Below are 20914 nucleotides of genomic sequence, written 5' to 3'. Positions count from 1 at the left end.
ATGGTAAGGTCCACAGGGAGGAGCTGTGTCAGCTTCACCGTTGGGAGGCAAGGTCTCAGATGACGTCAGACACAGCTATGGATAGAATCTTTATTAAGAAGAGAGAAACACTGCCCGTGGAATGGGAAGTGCAGGAGAAGGTCTCAGAGTCTATGCGGTGGGGTATACCCAAAGGGAATACCTCTGTAGTGAAGATACAGCAATGGTCCGTTGAGCGGGATACACCAATGAGGGTTCCTCACTTGGCGATGATACAGCAGTGGTCTGCAGCACGGGGTACACCAATGAGGGTTCCTCACTAGAGATGGTACGGTAGTGGTCTGCAGTGCGGGGTACACTGATGAGGGTTCCTCACTAGAGATGGTATGATAGAACTCCGCAGAGCAGAGGTACTCACAGAAGTGAAGGTTCCAAGAGAAACCCTGGGAATTGGGGCAGGCAGCAGTCCAAGATTTTAGGCCCTCTGAGGAGCGGATATCCAGAGACGAGGAAAGGGCCCCCAAGGACCGGGTACCCAGAGCATCTCATGCTGAAGAGGCAGCGTCAGGAACAGAAGTCCATAGTGAGCGAAGCGGATTCAGCAAAGAGGGAACTCGTTGCCAAGGCATCAGTAGGCAGGGCCAGCAGGCTTAAGTATCCTGGTGGAATGATGTCATCCAGAGGGGACGCCCCCGAGGTTCCCGCCAAGATGTGCTTAAGACTAGCCTGTGCGAGCGTGCGCGCGTGCACGCGCCTAAGAGATTCCAAGGGCAAGATGGCGGTCGTCAGCATCAATGCCATCCAGGGAGGCCTGGGAGTGGTAGGCAGGTCGGCGATAGCTGGCAGAGGCCGCAAGTCTTCCCAACGGAGTCAATGCTGTATAAAAAGAGGTGAGCAAGAGCGGTCGCAGCCGTCTGCGACTGACAGGCGTAACATAACCAAGAAAGACCGGTACTCCTTGCCCCTCATCTCAGAGCTGTTGGACCATCTGCAGGGAGCCCAAATTTTTACCAAGTTAGACCTCCGGGGGACATACAACCTGGTTCGGAGTAAACCTGGAGACACGTGGAAAACTGCTTTTAATACCCGGGACGGCCACTACGAGTATTTGGTGATGCCGTTCGGATTATGTAACGCCCCCGCGGTATTCCAACATATGATGAACGAAATCTTTCGGGACCTACTATATACCAGCATAGTGATCCATCTCGATGACGTTCTTGTCTTCTCAAAGGACCTCCAGTCTCATCGTCGCAATATTCGATAAGTTCTCCAATGCCTGCATGCCCATAAACTCTATGTGAAATTGGAGAAATGCATATTTGAAGAAGAGTCTCTTCCCTTCCTGAGATACATTATCTCCAGTACAGGCTTTAGGATGGATCCGGAGAAGGTGGCCTGCATCCGGGGCTGGCCCCAGCCCTCCGGGCTTCGATCTTTACAACGATTTCTGGGTTTTGTTAACTTTTAAAGACATTTCATTCCCCATTACTCTAAATTGGTCGCCCCACTTATGACTCTCACTAGGAAAGGAGCCAATACTAGAGAGTGGTTTGCAGAAGAGCTAGACACCTTTACCAACCTGAAGCAAGTCTTTCTCCTTGAACCCTGCCTCCATTCCCCAGATCCTACTCGCCCCTTTATCCTGGAGGTTGATGCCTCCTCCATCGCAGTCAGGGCAGTTTTGGGTCAGCTCACCGCTAAGGGGATCTTCAATCCCTGCTCCTATTTTTCCCATAAGTTCTTTCCAGCGGAGAGAGGTTATGACATTGGGGATAAAGAGCTCCTGGCTATAAGACTGGCCTTTGAGGAATGGCGACAGTGGTTGGAAGGAGCACAGCATACCATCACTGTCTATACCAACTACAAGAACTTGAAGCACCTTCGCCATGCCCAGCATCTAAATGCTGGGCATGGCGAAGGTGCCAGCTCATCCTTGATGCGCAAGGAGAGACCCTCCAGGAAAATTCTTCTCAGGCTGTCTTCCCGCCAATTCAGTTCAGTGGCCATGGTGCGAAATTCTATAGCATAGTCCGACAATGGCCGTGCTCCTTGGTGGAGGTGTAGAATATCAGAGCCGGTGGCGGACAGTCGACCTGGCTCATCAAAGGTCTGCTTGAACACCTGACCCGACTCCGACAACGAGTGCTAGAATGGGTCCATGACTCTAAAGTTGCAGGTCACCCTGATCGTGCTCGGACTCTTTCTTTACTCAGACAGTATTATTGGTGGCCATTGATGGAAAAGGATGTGAAGGCCTATGTGGATTTGTGTCCCACCTGTGCTCGACAAATGCCTTTGGTAGGATGACCTTGGAGGCTGTTACAGATGCTGCCAGCCCCCAATGAACCCTGGACCCACATATCTATCGATTTTGTGGTAGATCTCCCCTCTTCTAGTGGCAACTGAGTAATTTGGGTCATCACCGACTGCTTTTCCAAGATGGCTCATTTTATTGCTCTTCTGGCGCTTCCATCCACTCCAGAGTTGGCAAAACAATTCACCTCTCATATTTTCCGCCTCCATAGGCTACCTTGTCACATTGTCTCTGACTGAGGGGTCCAATTCACCACTAAGTACTGAAAATCCCTTTGTTGCAAGTTTAATATCAAACTAGATTTCACCATGGCCTACCACCTACAGGCCAACGGCCAAGCGAAACGAACTAATCGTACATTAAAGACCTTCCTACGGGCCTTTGAAAATGAGCGACAGGACAACTGGGCTAACCTACTTCCATGGGTGGAGTTCTCACACAGCTCGCAATTCAATGCTGCCACTGGATCATCACCTTGCCTTGTTGTGTATGGGAGACAACCACTTCCTCCACTTCCTGTACCTTTGTCTGTCCCATCTCTGGTGGCTCAGTTAATAACACATGAGCTTCAGGAACTGTGGTTTCAAACCGAGAAAATGATTCGCAGGGCCGCCCAGTCAGCAAAGACAACAGCCGACAGGCATCGATGTCTAGCTCTGCAGCTCAAACCTGGGGACAAAGTGTGGCTGAGTACTCACACTATACAACTTTGGGTAGCCTCCATGAGGCTGGCATCCCATTATATTGTCCCCTTCTCCATCCTCTGACAGATTACTCCAGTCGCTTATCAGCTCCACCTCCCCACATCATTGAGAATCCACAATGTCTTTCTTGTTTCCCTACTGAAACCAGTGATCTTGTCTTGGCCAACCCGGAGACCTCCCAATCCACAAAGGGTCTCCACTGATGAAGACAAACTTTACCAGGTGAAGGAGATATTGGATGTCTATCGCTGAAACAAGAAGTGGTAGTACCTAATAGCCTGGGAGGGGTACAGCCCGAAGAGAACTCTTGGGAATCTGCATCCAATCTCCTGGACAAAGAGCTACTCAAGAAGTTTCATACCACTTACCCGAAGAAACCCAAGCCCTTGGGAAGGGGGCTTAGAGGACGGGGGTACTGTTGCGGTGGCCATGTGACGGAACCTCACAGCTGGCCACACTCACCCCCCGAGCCGGTCCAAGCCGTTGCCGTCATTTCCCTCCAGCATGGCAGGGAGTCGACCCTGCTGCTGCTGCACTGCCGGCCTCTGCTGCTGCTAGGCGTGCGGCTCTCAGCCAGATTTAAAGAGGCTGTGGCAGGAAAACTTCCTGGGGCTCCGGATGTTGACCTCAGTCCTAAATGCTATTTAAGGCAGCCCCTGCTGCCCAATCCTTGCCTCAGCAACAGGCCGAGCTCTGAGTGGTGAGTTGCTCTGCGTTCCTGATCCTGCCTCCGCGTTCCTGCCTCATTCCTGGCTCTGTGTCCCTGCTTCCGTGCCCCGATTCCTGCCTCTGTGTTCCCGTCCCTTGGACTGATTCTCTGGCTTGATCTTGGTTCATTCCTCTGACTTTGGTCTGTCTGCTGCCTGCCCCTGACCTTCAGCCTGCCTCTTGGACTCTGCTCTCTTCACCGCCCGCCCTGACCTCTGGCCTCCTTCTGTATGTCTGTTTGCCACCTGCCCCGATCTTCTGCCTGCCCTCGGGATCCTGTTTATCTGCCATCACCCTTGATTTGTCAATTGGAGACCTTCACCTAAGTCCAGCCGGCCCTGGTACCCAAGGGCTCAACGTGCGGGGTACTAGGGCTGGTATTGGTGAAGGTCCTGTTGGGTCTCTACACCACCTGCATCTCCTGCCAACGATGAGGACCTGCAGGGGAACCTTCTTATGCAGGTGGCACCAACCTCGCCTAGGCCCAAGAGTCCACTCCGCGCAACACTTCATGTACCTCATCTCTTGAAGAATTTCTTGAAAAACAACACAAGGGGCCATTAGGAGACAATCCATGGGTGGTGGGGATGCTGTAAGAATCTGTTGCTAGATTCTCTTCTGGCCTTCAGGTGGTGTGGTGCTGTGAGCTATTGTGGTTTATCTAGCCAGTATTTCTACCCAGCACCCCTCACTTCTCCCTGGTGGCCATCTTGTTTCCTGTACTGACCTGTATTTTTATTGAGGCAGGTTTCATCTGTCAGTTGCCAGAGCTTGGTCCTATTTTCTGGTCTTCATACTCTGGTTCCATTCCCACATCTGGAAAACTACGTTGCCTTCAGATTCTACATTAAGCGCTACTGCTTGTTATCTCTCCTGGATTCCTGTTTTGTTCCTGTTCCCTGCTCTGCTCCAAGCCTCTCACTCCCTGTTCATGCTGGGGTCCATAAGAACATAAGAACATAAGAAAATGCCATACTGGGTCAGACCAAGGGTCCATCAAGCCCAGAATCCTGTTTCCAACAGTGGCCAATCCAGGCCATAAGAACCTGGCAAGTACCCACACCCCTCTTCTCATGCCTCGCTGGCTACCAGCTCTGGAGGGCTCAACCTCAAGTGAAAGTGGCTGGCTTAGGCTGAAGTCTCTATTGTCGGTGGCCTGAATTTGACTCCCTTGGCACTAGGCCACTCATTTCTGGGGCAACTCAAGGACGACAATTATCACAGCCACCTCTTCTGTGAGGGAATTCTATGCATCCACCATGAAACCTCCTGGTGGAGTACAAAAAATGATGGGTGGAAAGTCACTATTATTTAAGAATCATCCCTTCCAGCTTTTGTGTGGGTTCTTCAAATTAGATCACACAGATTGTGAAGTTGATCTGATGGGGACAGCATGCTTTCACTATAAACCTCCTTTTATCTTTTACTGTATGGACAGGGAGGACGTCCCCACACTCCCCTCCTTGATCTCTGATTCCATCCATAAGATCAGTGGGCTCAATAATGGACACTGACACATTGTATCCAATTCCAAAACCAAACTGCAACTTTATTTTCTGATATATTTCCAGCCATCCAAGAACTAGTTAGATATTTTAACACTTTGTATTACGGAACACATCAGACCATCATGGGCTTCCATATCAGCCCAGGTCAAAACGGTAGCGAACCATAAAAGTCAACCAGATATTCTATCCACTGCCTTTTCGTTCCTTCAGCTTTATGAGGGCTGTTTATTTTGGGTTGTTTTTTTTTAACTTTCGGGCATTACCCATATTGAAATTCTCATCCAATGGGCACCAAATACATAAGCACAAAATTCCATGGCTTTACTTACTCCATCACTTTCCCCAGGGCATTGTTCAGCCCTCACATTGTCATGGACCTCTTTATCCAACTCTCCACATTACCATCCTTCCATGCTGGTCATCCTGGACACGGCACTAGAAAGGACATATTGAGGCAATAGTCTGATTCACACGATTCTTGAACACAGTTTCTTCCCCTTCTTGCAGCATACTGCTCTGCTACTTTTTGGTAGTTTCTTGGGAGGAAGACAACACCACTCCACTCTCTAGCCATTGGCCTCTCCACTTCACCACTACAGTAAGCTCCCCTTGAGGAGGAAACCTCTCCTTTCTATCTGGACCGCACACATCAAGGGGAGTTCTCCAGTTGGTAACTCACCCACTCCTGCACTTCTCGTTTTGGCAGTATGGTAGTTCCCCTGAGAGGAAAGAACCCATTCCTTGCCATTCCAGTATTTCTCTGCTCTGGTCTAACCATGAAGGGGGATGGACTCTGCTCCACTTCTTCTCAGCCTCGAGCCTCTCCCCTTGAGCGGAAGAGCCTCTGCAGGGTCCCACTCTCCTTGGAGGGTCCCTGGACTTCCCAGCCCACAGGCTGTGTACGCCAGCCAATTATATAACTGGAGGTCCCTAATCCTTTTCCTACACTGAAAAGGGAAAAAAAACTGCCAAAACCTTTCCTCTTTGTACTGTCTGCACATTAGAATCCCCCAATAAGAGAACCCCAAACCTTTAAGGGAATATATACGCTTGTCCCAAAAGCACATTAAATAAATTTCCATCCTGACTCATTCCTTTAAATGACATCCAGTGGTCTTTTCATGGTACTATATGATAACTATCCCGTATTCTAACAAGTCAGTGTTACGCCCGTCGGTCGCAGACGGCTACGACCTTTCATGCTCATCTCTTTTTTCCCTGCACCGTCAATCCTAAGAACATAAGAACATAAGAAAATGCCATACTGGGTCACTAAAGCGAAGGTCAGACCAAGGGTCCATCAAGCACAGCATCCTGTTTCCAACAGTGGCCAATCCAGGCCATAAGAACCTGGAAAGTACCCAAAAACGAAGTCTATTCCATGTAACCATTGCTAATGGCAGTGGCTATTCTCTAAGTGAACTTAATAGCAGGTAATGGACTTCTCCTCCAAGAACTTATCCAATCCTTTTTTAAACACAGCTATACTAACTGCACGAACCACATTCTCTGGCAACAAATTCCAGAGTTTAATTGTGCGTTGAGTAAAAAAGAACTTTCTCCAATTAGTTTTAAATGTGCCCCATGCTAACTTCATGGAGTGCCCCCTAGTCTTTCTACTATCCGAAAGAGTAAATAACCGATTCACATCTACCCGTTCTAGACCTCTCATGATTTTAAACACCTCTATCATATCCCCCCTCAGTCGTCTCTTCTCCAAGCTGAAAAGTCCTAGGAAAAATGGTGGCCTCTGCTAGCCAACGGTGACCTCCTCGGCATCCTTGGGACGGCGTGGGCGCTGCCGATCACCATCTTGAATCCAGAATCATCTAAGGCACGCACACACGCAAGGGCCTCCTTTCTACACATCATGGCGGGAACCTCGGGAGCATTCCCTCTTGATGACGTCAACTCGCTGCTGTACTTAAGCTGACCGGCCCTCTGCTGCTACGAGTTAGCAAGGAGTTCCCTCATTGCTGAATCCGCTCCATTCTTGAACTTCAGTTCCAGATTCTTTCTTGGCGTGTGGACGCTCTGTGTACCCGCTCCTCGGCGGTCCTTTTGTGTTCCTGGCTATCCGCTCCTCAGAGGGCCTTCCTGCTTTGGACTGCTACCTGTCCCGCTTCTCGGGACATCTTCCTGGAACTACCTCTTGTGAGTACTTTCTACAGACTTCAACAATACCAGCTTGCTGAAGCTTCTCTATGGTGTACCCCGATCCCGGGCCACTACCATCCCTTCTTCAGTTGCAGTGGTTCCTGTACACCCTGTGTTGCAGGGTAGTGCTGTTCCAGCTATGTACTCCACCTTCAGGTTCCTGCACCTCTGACTACCTCACTAGCACTATCTACTGTACAGATATCCTCGGCGTACCCCGCTTCGCAGGCCACTATCGGATCTGCATTCTGAAGTATCTCTATCATCTACAGTGTTTCCTGCGTACCCCGCGCTGCGGGCCACTACCGGATCTGCACTTCTGTTGTAACCTCTACTCACCCGAAGGGACTTCCTGGCGTACCCCGTGCTGTGGGCCACTACCGGACCTTCGCTTTAGTGACATCACTCTGGGTATACCCCATTGCTCAAAATTGTGTTTTTTACATCTCCCGCTCTGCGGGCTCTGCCTTTCTTCCTAATAACGTCTCTGCCCAACAGCTGTGTCCTGTGCTACTGAGACCGCATCTGCTGATGTTGAGGCCCACAGGGCTCCTCCCTGTGGGTGGAGACACCTCTCACCTCGGCCCAGGGTTCACATCCATACAAAAACATAACAGTCAGAGCATGATGATGGCATGGTCTCCTCCACCCAAATGGTTTTGTACATTTCAACCCAGGAGAAAAAAGTCTCTGCCCAACAGCTGTGTCCTGCGCTACTGAGACCGCACCTGCTGACAGTGAGGCCCACAGGGCTTCTCCCTGTGGGTGGAGACACCTCTCACCTCGGCCCAGGGTTCACATCCATACAAAAACATAATAGATTGCTAACTCCATGGACCCAGCTCAGGTTTCAGCCATCCAGGCCATCCCTGGCCTGGCCCAACATCTTGCCGAGCAACAAAGGACATTAGAGACTTTGGCTAACGCCTTCAATCAGCTAAGCTCTTGGCTGAATTCTACAATGACTCCTGAAAAGACCACTTCTTCTTCACAGGTGTTGCCAGTACTACATTCTGTGTCCTTGCCCGTCATGCAGGGGCTTTCTGAATCTGTGCTGTATGCACTTTTCACTACAACCTACGTACTTCCCAGACGTGGTGTCCAAAACTTCTTCACTTTCAACACTTGGACGTAGAGTGTGTTGAAAGTGAAGACGGATTCAGTCCCTGTGAAGAGACGGGACGGATTCAGGACGTAGTGTGTGTTGAAAGTGAAGACGGATTCAGTCCCTGTGAAGAGACAGGATGGACTTAACCCCATGTGAATAAAAGATAAGATGTGTGGATTTATAAAGAATGTTTTCTAAAAATTTATATAAAAGTTACTTGTGTGCATTGGGGTAATTTCATTGTGTATTGGAAAGATAGTTGGGTAAGAACAAACACACTATGATGTATTGAAATATGTATTGTGTCACATTGTTTCCAGATGTTTGATTTTTAACGGTGTGAATGAAGTGAGTGGATGTTGACTAGTTAGTTTTAACATTGTCTAGTGAGAGTTGTGCTTTTATATCAATAAAAATGTTTTGCATGATAATATTGTATTCAAAAAAAGATTCTCTTATTGTGTAGATTGTTATCTAAAGTAGAGAGAATTATTGAAAATATATCCCTGTTTTTTGTTTACCGTGTGGTTATATTTCAAAACATACATTGTTAGGCCTGATTTCCATATTTTATTGTAGTCTATTATTTTATAACACTATTATTTCTTGAATTTTCTTATTGTTATCATGGTTTTTATTTTTTTATGAATTTCTAGGCTGTACTTTTTATATTTACTTTTAATTATCATCTTCAATCGTTTTGATTTTATGAGAAGAATGCTATGACCATATTTGTCTTTGTATCATCGATTGTTCCTACTTTTTTTTTTACTATGTTGTGAACCGTTACGATGGCTTGTCTTAATTATGGTATATAAAACCAAATAAATAAATGATAAATGAGATCTTCAGGGTCATGCTGTACATCTGTGTAGTAGTATATCTAGATGACATACTGTTTTTTTCTCAAAACCTCCAGAGCCATCAAGTATACATCTCTTCAGAGACTAAGAGATAACCATCTGTATGCCAAATTAGAGAAATGCTCATTTCATCAAGAGTCTGTTCCTTTTTTAGGCTACGTGGTATCCAGCCAGGGATTCCAGATGGATCCACAAAAAAACAAAGCATTCAAGACTGGCCCCAAATCTACTGGTCTTAAGGCTCTGAGGAGATTCCTCGGATTTACCAACTAATACAGATTGTTCATTCATCATTATTCCACCTTAACCACGCCTCTTACAACCATGACGTGAAAGGGAGCCAACCTCTCTCAGTGGTCTCCAGAAGCCGTGATCACCTTCCAGGAACTCAAGAAGGTGTTTCTTCAAGAGCCATGTCTGCGCCACCCAGATCCCTGATGACCTTTCATCGAAGAGGTGGATGCTTCAGACGTCGGAGTTGGTGCTGTCCTTAGCCAACATAGTGACACACACACTCTTCACTCCTGTTCCTTTTTCTCTCAGAGCTTCTCTCCTGCCGAGCGAAACTACGGGAAAGGTGACAAGGAGTTACTTGCAATCAAACTGGCATTTGAGGAATGGCGTCCATGGCTCGAAGGTGCACAACATCAGATAATGGTTTACACCGACCACAAAAATCTCGAATACCTATGTCATGCACAATGCTTGAACCACAGGCAAGCCCGTTGGTCCTTATTTTTCAACCGATTTGATTTCCTCTTGAAGTATCGCCCAGTGGACAAGAACACCCACGCGGATGCTCTCTCCTGTTCCTTTTCACCAGAGGACACCCCTGATACTCCGCGCCATATCATCGACCCTACTGGGGTACTTCTTTCAGCTACTCACATGGTTACAACTGGGAAGACAGTGGTTCCCCGGGCACTCAGGAAAAAGATCCTCAGATGGGCCCATGACTCTCTGCTAGCAGGTCATCCTGGGCAATCCAGAATGTTGACAACCCTGCAAAGATATTATAGGTGGCCTTCTATGAAGGAGGATGTATGGGCCTACGTGGTATCCAGCCACGAGTCTTGAACGAGTAGATGTGACTCGGTTATTTTCACTTTCGAATAATAGAAGGACTAGGGGGCATTCCATGAAGTTAGCAAGTAGCACATTTAAGACTAATCGGAGAAAATTCTTTTTCACTCAACGCACAATAAAGTTCTGGAATTTGTTGCCAGAGGATGTGGTTAGTGCAGTTAGTATAGCTGGGTTCAAAAAAGGTTTGGATAAGTTCTTGGAGGAGAAGTCCATTAATGGCTATTAATCAATTTTACTTAGGGAATAGCCACTGCTATTAATTGCATCAGTAGCATGGGATCTTCTTAGTGTTTGGGTAATTGCCAGGTTCTTGTGGCCTGGTTTTGGCCTCTGTTGGAAACAGGATGCTGGGCTTGATGGACCCTTGGTCTGACCCAGCATGGCAATTTCTTACGTGGTGTCATGTCCTACCTGCGCGAGACAGAAACCACTGGCCAGTCATCCCTGGGGACTTCTTTAGCCTCTGCCTGCTCCCACACATATAGCCACGGACTTTATTGTCGATTTACCCGTGTCCGACGGCAATAACACCATCTGGGTCACTGTAGACCGCTTTTCTAAAATGGCTCATTTTGTGGCATTACCCGGGTTACCATCAGCTCCAGAATTAGCAAAGTTATTCATCTGTCATGTCTTCCGTCTTCATGGCATCCTAAGCACATCCTCTCAGACTAAAGAGTTCAATTTACAGCGAAATTCTGGAGATCTCTCTGCAAAAGGTTTGACATATCCTTGGATCTTATATCAGCTTACCATCCACAAGCCAACGGACAGAAAGAGAGAACAAACCGTACGCTAAAACAATTTCTATGGGCTTATGTCAATTCCAGACAAAGCGACGGGTCTGAATTGTTCCCCTGGGCCGAATTTGCGTTGAATTCCCATCTTTGAAGCCTAACAAAGAGTTCAGAGATCAATGGCAATGGATAGCGGTCCTTCATGGTGATGTCATTTAAGCCGCGGTAGTCTATACATGGGCAAAGGGATCCGTCCTTCTTACCCACAAAAAAAGAATCCGGCTCCAGCAGGTGACTGTTACGATTCTGCCCCGTCTGGGCAGTCTCTTCACCTCTCCTTCTTTGCTCTCTCGTGGCCAGAGCCGCACTACTGCCAGCAACGCGGTCAGGAGGCCGCCGACATGCCTCTAAGTGGCAGGAGCCGCGCTGCTATTTTTATCTTGCGGCCTGGCACAGCCGGTGGTATTTCTCATGCGGCTGGAGCCGCGCTATGTTATCCGGCACGGTCCGGAGGCCACTCACACTTCTCCTTGCGGCTGGGAGCTGCGCTGCTACCTTCAAAGTGGCAGGGAGCCGTGTTACAACATCCCCATGCAGCCCGGAAGCCGCCAACATTACCTTTTCCCCTCAGAGGGGAAGGGCCTGAAGCCCCAGGCTCTCCTGCGGCAAGGATCCATTTTCCTCCTCCTCCTGCGGCTGGGAAAGCTGCCTTCAGTGTCAGGCCTGCTCGGGGCCTGCTCCTCTTCCTGCACTCAGCATTGCCGCATGGGCACTGTCCAGGGTCCTGCCCCTTCCTTCTAGGGGGCGAGGCCGGCTCTCTCTGCAGCATTTAGAGGAACAGCAAGGGAGGAGGTCTGCCAGTGATGTCATCTTTGGATCCGCCTCTTCTGCCTATAAAAAGGACCAGTCTTCACTTCAGCCTTGCCTTCACAAGGAGCCAGTCCTTCTCAGGACTTCCCTACATTCAGCTTCTCGTTGGCACTGTTTCCTTTGGAATTCCATGTCTTGTCTTCATCGTCCATGGTCTCACGTCTTCGTCTTCACACATCCTGACCGTCTTCATCTTCAGATGTCGTCTCATTTCTTTGTCTACTTCTCTACATTGGACTCTTCTTACCCTGCACCTCGGCTGTTCCCTTGTCTTGCCTTCATTGGCCGTGCAAGGCCTTCCTCGGCCCAGGCTTCGTTCGAACCTTCGTGGATTTCTTCTATCAACCTGTTTTGGGGAACCACTAATGTGGTCCGCGACCAGCCATGTCAGTCTATGTAGGGTGCGCCTGCCAGCGTGGTCCGCAACCAGCTCTCATCGGTTGTGTAGGGCGTGTGACATGGCAGTACCTATCCAGGATGGGTGACCTTGTGACTCTTCATGAAATCCTCACGTACCTTGAGTCATCCTTTTTATTTCTTCAAGCAACCTCGTCTGTGAAGCCCTCACTTATTTTGAGTGTTGTCTCATTCCATTCATCTTCGTCTGATGTCTTCCTCCTTCGACCACCATTCACCCTGTCACAGTTGCTGCTCCGTGCGGCAGGTCTGAAAGGGCTAGGAGTAGTCGGAGGGCCACTCATGAGACCAAACATTGCGTTGTCTGGGTCTCTCTACTGTGTACAGGTGTGGCAGTGGTCAAGGTCTAACCAGCCTGCACTCGGACGCCTCTCACCTGCCTCGGCACTTGCTGGAGCTTCTCTACAGCTGCGTTGTTGCCCAGGGGTACACGTATACCACCAGAGATGGGTCCGCACCCATGGTCCCACAACAGTGACTTAGAAGGCCGAATGAAGCCCTTTGCCAAGTTCTCTTGAATATAGGCCGACATAACCTTGGTCTCAGACAGAAAGTGGGTACACCCTTCCTCTGGGAGGCTTGGAATTAGGTACTAGGTTTATGGCACAGTCAAAGGATCGGTGAGGTGGTAGAGTGCTGCTGCCTTTTTAGAGAATACATCTTGATATGAAAAGTACTGCTGAGGTAGGTCCGGAAGGGAGGTAGTAGTGGTCAGGCAAGGCATAGGAGTTATCATCTCCAAGCATTTTCCATGGCAAGCTTTCCCCCATTGGGATAATTCTAGGGTATTCCAGTCAAACTGGGATGAGTGCATCTGTAGCCATGGTAGTCCGAGTACCACCGGATGTATTGCCTTATCCAGGACTAGGAAAGAAATGGTCTCTGAGTGTAGCGACCCCGTACAGAGACGAATAGGTTGAGTAGAACAAGAAACCTCACCAGGTAGTGGCTTGCCATGTATGGATTATAATAATAGTGGAGTAGGTGTCTGAACAGTGGGAATTTGCAGGTGCTTCACGAGTTGTCTGAGTATGAAGTTCCCACTTGCACTAGAGCTAGTGTGTGGAATTCAAGAGTATCCTAGATAATGGAGATGGGGAGTGTCAGTGGAGGAAATGGAGAAGTTAGACCTAGGAGGAATCCTCTGGCGGATCCTAGGTCTGCGAGTTTCCCGGACAGATGGGACAGGAGGGAACAGCTTGGCCAGGTTGTCCGCAGAAGGGAAGGTCCAAAAAAACAAACCGGAAACTGATCAAATATTGCAGTAGCGACCAAAGGAAAAGGGTCAGTGAACATCAGGAGTTCTTTATTCAGCACAGAACATCATAAAAAGCCTGACTCAGGCTGAGTTTCACTCTTTGAGCTGCTTCAGGGGCTATTACATCTAATGGCGGTGGTTAGTCTCCATACAGCAGTTCAGCCTCTCTGAGTGTGCGCCACAATTTTGATGTCAGTGCATTCACTTCTCATCGGTTGAGAGCTCCGTGTCAGCCGAACATAAATCAGTCTAGAGCCGCCGCATTTAATCATGCTCCTAAATATCATACCGGCTGAAATATTGATCGCACTGACCCACTGAGGGCTGGTATAATATTTAGGAGCACGATTAAATGTGGCGGCTCTAGACTGATTTATGTTCGGCTGACACGGAGCTGTCAGCCGATGAGAAGTGAATGCGCTGACATCAAAATTGTGGTGCACACTCAGAGAGGCTGAACTGCTGGATGGAGACTAACCACCACCATTAGATGTAATAGCCCCTGAAGCAGCTCAAAGAGCGAAACTCAGTCTGAGTCGGGCTTTTTATGATGTTGTGTGCTGAATAAAGTACTCCTGGTGTTCACTGATCCCTTTTTCTCAGGTTGTCCACAGTACATGCAGAGGCCAAGTCTTTTTCGGTGATGCCTCTCCTTAGCTGACAGGTGGCTGCGGCCTAGTTGCATGGGTTCTTCTTCCTCGATACTGGGTGCAGGATTTGTCTGAGTAACAGGCGCTGGACGAGAGCGTCCCTTTTCAACTCGTCTACAGACGTCAACCTCTACCTCCATTACCGATGCCTTGGTCAGTATCAACTCCTGCAGCCCAGGCTTCGGCGCAGGTACTTCACCAGATTTGGGAACACACTAAAGAACTTCTCCAGAAAGCTGGACAACAAGCTAAGAAGTTCTATGATGACCATCACAGAGCAGCTCTGCAGTTACAACCCGGAGACAAGGTATGGCTCAGTACCCGCTTCATCTGCTTAAAACTGCCTTCTGCTCGATTTGTGCCCAGGTACATAGGGCCTTTTTCAATACTCCGTCGCCTGGGTCCAATCACGTACAGCCTGCAGTTACCAGCCTCTCTTCGAATACACAACGCTCATCTTATCGGAGTTCTCAAGGAAGACACCTGAACCTCAACCTCTCTCTGCAGAAGAGGATATTACCTATCAGGTAGAAGACATCCTTGATGTAAGGAAACATGAAAGATGATGGGAGTATCTCATATCCTGGAAAGGATTTGGACCCAAGGAGAATAGTTGGGAACCTGCAAGTAACATCCTTGACAAGGATTTGATCAGACAGTTTCATATATCACATCCTAGGAAACCAAAACCCCCGGGGAGGGGCCCTAAGAAGGTGGGTACTGTTACGCCAGTCAGTCACAGACGGTTGCGACCTCTCATGCTCACCACTTTTTTCCCTGCACCATCAATCCTAGGAAGAATGGCGGCCTCCGCTAGCCAACGCCAACCTCATCGTCCCCAGGACTGCATGGGCGCTACCAACTGCCATCTTGAATCCGGAATCACCTAAGGCGCATGCGCACAAGGGCCTCCTTTACACATATCATGGCGGGAACCTCATGGGTGTTCCCTCCCAATGACGTCAACTTGCTGCTGTACTTAAGCTGACCAGCCCTCTGCTACTATGAGTTAGCAAGGAGTTCCCTTGTTGCTGAATCCACTCCATTCTCGAACTTCAGTTCCAGATTCTCTCTTGGTGTGTGGACGCTCTGGGTACCTGCTCCTCGGGGGCCCTTTTGTGTTCTTAGCTATCCGCTCCTCGGAGGGCCTTCCTGCCTTGGACTGCTACCTGTCCCGCTTCTCGGGACATCTTCCTGGAACTACCTCTTGTGAGTGCTTTCTACAGACTTCAACGATACCAGCTTGCTGAAGCTTCTCTACAGTGTACCCCGGTCCAGGGCCACTACCATCCCTTCTTCAGTTGCAGTGGTTCCTGTACACCCTGTGTTGCAGGGTAATGCTGTTCCAGCTATGTACTCCAGCTCCAGGTTCCTGCACCTCTGACTACCTCACTAGCATCATCTACTGTACAGATATCCTTGGCGTACCTCGCTTCACGGGCCACTACCGGATCTGCACGTCTATGGTAACCTCTACTCGCCCGAAGGGAACTTCCTGGCGTACCCCGCGCTGCGGGCCACTACCGGATCTGCACGTCTATGGTAACCTCTACTCGCCCAAAGGGACTTCCTGGCGTACCCTGTGCTGCGGGCCACTACCGGACCTTCGCTTTAGTGACATCATCCTGTGTATACCCCATTGCTCAGAACTGCGGGCTCTGCCTTTCTTCCTAATAAAGTCTTTGCCCAACAGCTGTGTCCTGCGCTACTGAGACCGCACCTGCTGATGGTGAGGCCCACAGGGCTCCTCCCTGTGGGCGGAGACACCTCTCACCTCGGCCTAGAGTTCACATCCATACAAAAACATAACAGTCAGAGCATGATGATGGCATGGTCTCCCCCACCCAAATGGTTTTGTACATTTCAACCCAGGAGAAAAAAGGGTCAATCCTCGGGGTTGCCACAACCACCTTTTCTGTAAAAAATATTTCCTGACGTTGTTCCTGAGACTCCCCCTTGGAGTTTCATGACATGACCCCTAGTTCTACAGTTTCTTTTCCATTGAAAAGGCTTGATTCTTGTGGATTACTAATACTCTTCAGGAATTTAAGTCTATATCATATTCCCTGTCTCTTCTCTCTTCTAATGTATACGTATTTAGGTACTCAAGTCTCATATGTTTTTGGTGCAGACTCCACACCATTTTAGTTGCCTTTCTCTGGACTACTTCTAACCTATCCCTATCCTTTTTGAGATACAGTCTCTAGAACTGAACACAATACTTCAGGTGAGGCCTCACCAGTCACAGTACATGGGCATTATCACCTCCTTTTTCTTGATGGTTAGGTCCCTCTCTGTGCAGCCCAGAATCCCTCTGGCTCTAGTCGTATTGATTCACGATCTTCAGATCATTAGACACTATCACACTGAGGTCTCTCTCCTGGTTGGCACACATCAGACCCTCACCACGCATCACATACAGCTCCTTTGGATTACTACTCCCCAAATGCATGACTCTGCACGTCTTGGCATTGAATCTGAGCTGCCAAACCTTTGACCACTTCTCAAGCTATTTTAGATTACACCTCATTCTCTCTACTCCTTCAGGGGTGTCTACTCTGTTACTGATCTTAGCGTTATCCTCAAAAAGACAATCTTTTCCTTCTAACCCCTCTGCAATATCGTTGACATAGATAGTGAACAGAACCAGCCCCAGAACTGATCCCTGAGGCACGCCACATTACTTTTCTCTCTTCTTTCTGCCTACAATTAGAAGCAGATGATCATCTCTTGAAGTTTGGGTTCCCTTCTTCTGAGTAGTGACAGTTGTATAGCAGTGTACCCCCTGCAAGCTTTCAAATGTCCCCCTCCCATATCCCTGAATGAGAACGGCTGTTTTAAACCCCTGATTATAGAAGATTTGTTGTAGCCTTTGAGCAAAAGATTAGCATTACCTAGAACACTAGTGCAAGGCATAGACTAGATTTTTTTTTTTGAAGATGAGATTAATATGGTTTATATTGACAGGGTAGGAGTAGGGGGTGTTGGCCTAACAGTTTCATCTTGAACCTTCAGGCTTCCAGCTCAATTGGAACGAGATTCCACTGGGGCTACAGCACCATAAGTCTTCACGGGCAATTAACAGATATAGAAAGGGGGGTGGGGTGGGGGGGTGAAATTCCCCACGGTTTTCTCTCTCAACTTCCCATCTAGCCCAGTTATCACTGGGAAAAATCCTCTTTCAGTCCAGTTAGCTCTCAATGCACTGCATCACACTGGTAATCTTTCTTTTGCTAATGGGTTAATGCAGATTAAAAAATATAAAAAGAAATTACTGCTTCAATTTAGAACTATTTTTTGGTCCATACTAGAACAAGCAGCAGCAGCATAGCATTGCAGGCGGCTGATATGATAAAAGCTGGCATCAATTGCTCTGTCGGTAAAAGTATTAGACTGTGTCCTACACAATTAATAAATTATTTAAAATCTGTTCTTCTATGTTAAGTGTTCAATTATTTGGTTGGGGGGAGTCTCCAAGCAGGGGAACTCTATTTCCACAGAGTTCAATATTCTTCCCTTATGTCTTCACCTGGTTGGGTTTCATTACACAATAGGAAGGGTTTTTGTTAGTATCTTCATTACAATGTTATAATTTCTACATTTTTTTGTGTTGTAAGACCAGCTTCACCCTGTTTCAGTGCAATGGCCACTTGCTTATTTAATTTTGCCTCAGGTGCAAGTGATGTGAGGTGCTGCACTGTGATGTCACGCACTGCTGAAGGTGCTCTGCCATTGGTTGAGGTTTCAGCAAAACAGCATGACATAAAAGCTGTGGTTTTGTCAGAGTCTCTAATCTGGCTGATAACATCAGAAGGAAAATAACATATTTAAACCTACTACAGATTTTTCTTTCTGAGGGCATGTTGTCTCTGTTTACCTCCTCATTAAAACAGCACAAATATTAATTTATACTTCTTAGTTGGTCATGTTATAGCTCCTTCTCCTAAAAAGCACATATATGAAATGCTCAGCCTCTTTATCTTTATTCTTTATTTGATCTTATTTCTAGATCTTTCTTTCCTTTTATTTGTAATGTCTAATCTTATTTGGCTTGAAGGAAGTGCACATTTTTATTATAGCCACACTTGTGTTTTTTAATCTTCACATTTACCCTTTAGTTGTCTTCATTGTAATGTTTGCATGCATTTGGGGATAAGATCAGCATATCTGCATGACAGTTTATTTACATTCACGACAAAAGGAATGGTGAAGTAGCAGCTGTACAAAATGTGTAGTTGTGTTCACAGTCCCCAGCAGGGGGCAGAGTAGAGAAGAGCCACCCCCAACAGCAGTACCTACTGGTCAGAGTCAGGGTGCACAGGCTGAAGTGCTTTCCATAACCCAGCTAATACGGACTCTTAAGTCTGGCCACTTGATGTTGCTGTTGAGCAATGACTGACACTCCCTTCACCCTAGAGGGTGTGGTCACTGCTGGAACAGCATCCCCCTTCCCTAACTGGCCAGAAAATGCCCGACCTAGGAATCTGACCCAGATCTTCTGCCTGGCAAAGCCCTTTGCGACTTAAATCACCAAGCCAGCCCTTGTGGAAGAAGTTTCCGATGTTGGACCTTCCAACTCCCACTTTGCCATTTTACTGCTTATAATGGAGTTAACAGCACACAAGAATTATAATTAGATCATAATAACTGAAATGTCTGAAAAAGCATCACTGGGTCAGCAGCAGGTTGGAAAGTTTGACGGGAGCATGTGTTTGTTTGCCAGGAAGGAAGGAGGAAAAGAAGTGAAAAATTGGTTAAAGGATCCCAGTGTCTAAATTCACATAAATTATCATTAGGGCGATCAAGGTTTATATGTATGCCATTTGGGGGGGGGGGGGGAAGGAAGGGACGTGGGGTGCTGAACCTTGTGTGGTGAACAAACAGGACAGATTTTATAGCCCTATTGAAATATATTGGACTGAGCCCATATATTGTCGAATAAGACAAAAGAGGTATTTTATCTAACACTAATGGCTTGCGCCTCCATTTATCAGACAGCTGGTCATCGTAATTACAATCCAGCTCCAATATAATCTGATCTAAAATTTATGAGCGTTCATTCCCTTCTCCCACCTTTACGAAAGAGAATACAGACAGGAAAGTACATTTATTACTAAAGAGTTGTCTTCGGGTGAATTAACTCCCTAGATCTATTGATCCATCTAACACAACGTACCACAAGCACGCTTCCTGGCATATAAATTGTTTCCGATCATAAGAGTATAGGACCTCCAGCCTCTTTCGAAAAACCAGCAGACCCCCATCAGGTCTGTAAAGAGCCCCAGCTCCCAACCAATCACTGCTACAGGCTATAAATTTAGCACAGAAATAGAAATCGAGCAGGATGCTGCTTCCCAGGAAAGAGCCCTTTGAGCTGTATTTGTATATTGATATTAAACTGTTTGATGTAATTTATTATGGAAGGGAGTGTTATTTTATCTTGATGCAACGTATTCACGATGAATGATGTAAATCACTTTGAGTCCCCTTTCGGGGAATAAAGCGATATAGAAATAGACAATAGAAATCTAAATAAATCACGAAATACTTCTCCATCTCCAGCGATAATTAAGACACTGACTCTCCTCTAACCCATGCACAGCGCCCCTTTTTCTCGCTACTTCACGGCCGCCCTGCTGTACAGTTTTTTCCGGGTCCGCCCCTCCCGCCTCACCGCTGGGGGCGTGGCCAGCAGCAGCTCCACCTCTTACCATGATCGCGGCTTGTTCTAGCTGCTAACTTTTTTGGTGGGGTTTGGTGCTGCTGTCGGTTTGTCCTTCCGGCGACTCTAAGGCTGGCTGTCCGGTTGTCCGTCCGTGCAGAGCACTTAGCACTTCTTGTCTCTGTGTCCCCCAGGCACTGCAATGAGTACCGTCAGAGGGGCAGTAGGCATTTATCCCAGATTTCAAGCCCTTCGTCATAGTGTTCACCAGCTTGACACCGCGCGCCATCACAATCCCTGCAGGCAGCAGGCCGCCGGCGCTGGGCCGCTTTCTTCCTGGGGAGGGGGGCTGCACGCTACCCTTGTCACAACTCTGACCGGGTTACAGTAGCGAAAGAAAAGAATACTGCAACCATTACTTATAAGTTTTCAACCCGTTTGCTTCTTAGAGGTGTACCCATGCATACCCTACCCTCCACCCCCAATATGCTCCAAAAGGTAGATTTGGCGGTAGAGGAGGTCAGATAAAGAACGTGAGAAAACTCTATTAAATCCAGAATCCACCACCTCTTAGGGATAATGACAATACCACAAACAAGTTAATTACAACTCTTTACCAACATGATCATTTACTGTGTTTTGCTTGCCCAGATGGGAGTCACAGAAGGCAGACTACTCGATAACTGCCTACTGAGCGAAGTTATATCTCTAAAGTAGCCTGCAGTCATCGAAACTACAGCACCATACACTGCAGCTACACCACGGAAAGGAACTGTTACATGCATAACTACAGAATTTCAAGCCTCTGCACTATACACCCTTAAATTGGGGGGGGGGGGGGGGGGGGGAGGAAGAGGGGACCCTTCCCTATTAAAAAAAAGCCTTTTTCT

At 47.8% G+C, this 20914-nt stretch overlaps 1 protein-coding gene across 1 annotated transcript in view; it reads right to left on the bottom strand.

Moving 5' to 3' along the window:
- TUBA8 (tubulin alpha 8) overlaps positions 1-20212 on the bottom strand; it is a 64723-nt gene extending 44511 nt beyond the window's left edge. The window contains exon 1 of the mRNA XM_029599813.1: positions 20074-20212. Coding sequence (XP_029455673.1) covers positions 20074-20076 — 3 coding nt within the window. The 5' untranslated portion in view covers positions 20077-20212. The remainder of the gene's footprint in view (positions 1-20073) is intronic.
- Positions 20213-20914: the final 702 nt, after the last annotated feature.

This window comes from Rhinatrema bivittatum, chromosome 4 (genome assembly GCF_901001135.1).
Source record: "Rhinatrema bivittatum chromosome 4, aRhiBiv1.1, whole genome shotgun sequence".
Taxonomy (NCBI): Eukaryota; Metazoa; Chordata; class Amphibia; order Gymnophiona; family Rhinatrematidae; genus Rhinatrema; species Rhinatrema bivittatum.
The sequence above is the reverse complement of the archived record's forward strand: the minus strand, read 5'-3'. Positions and strand labels throughout refer to the sequence as shown.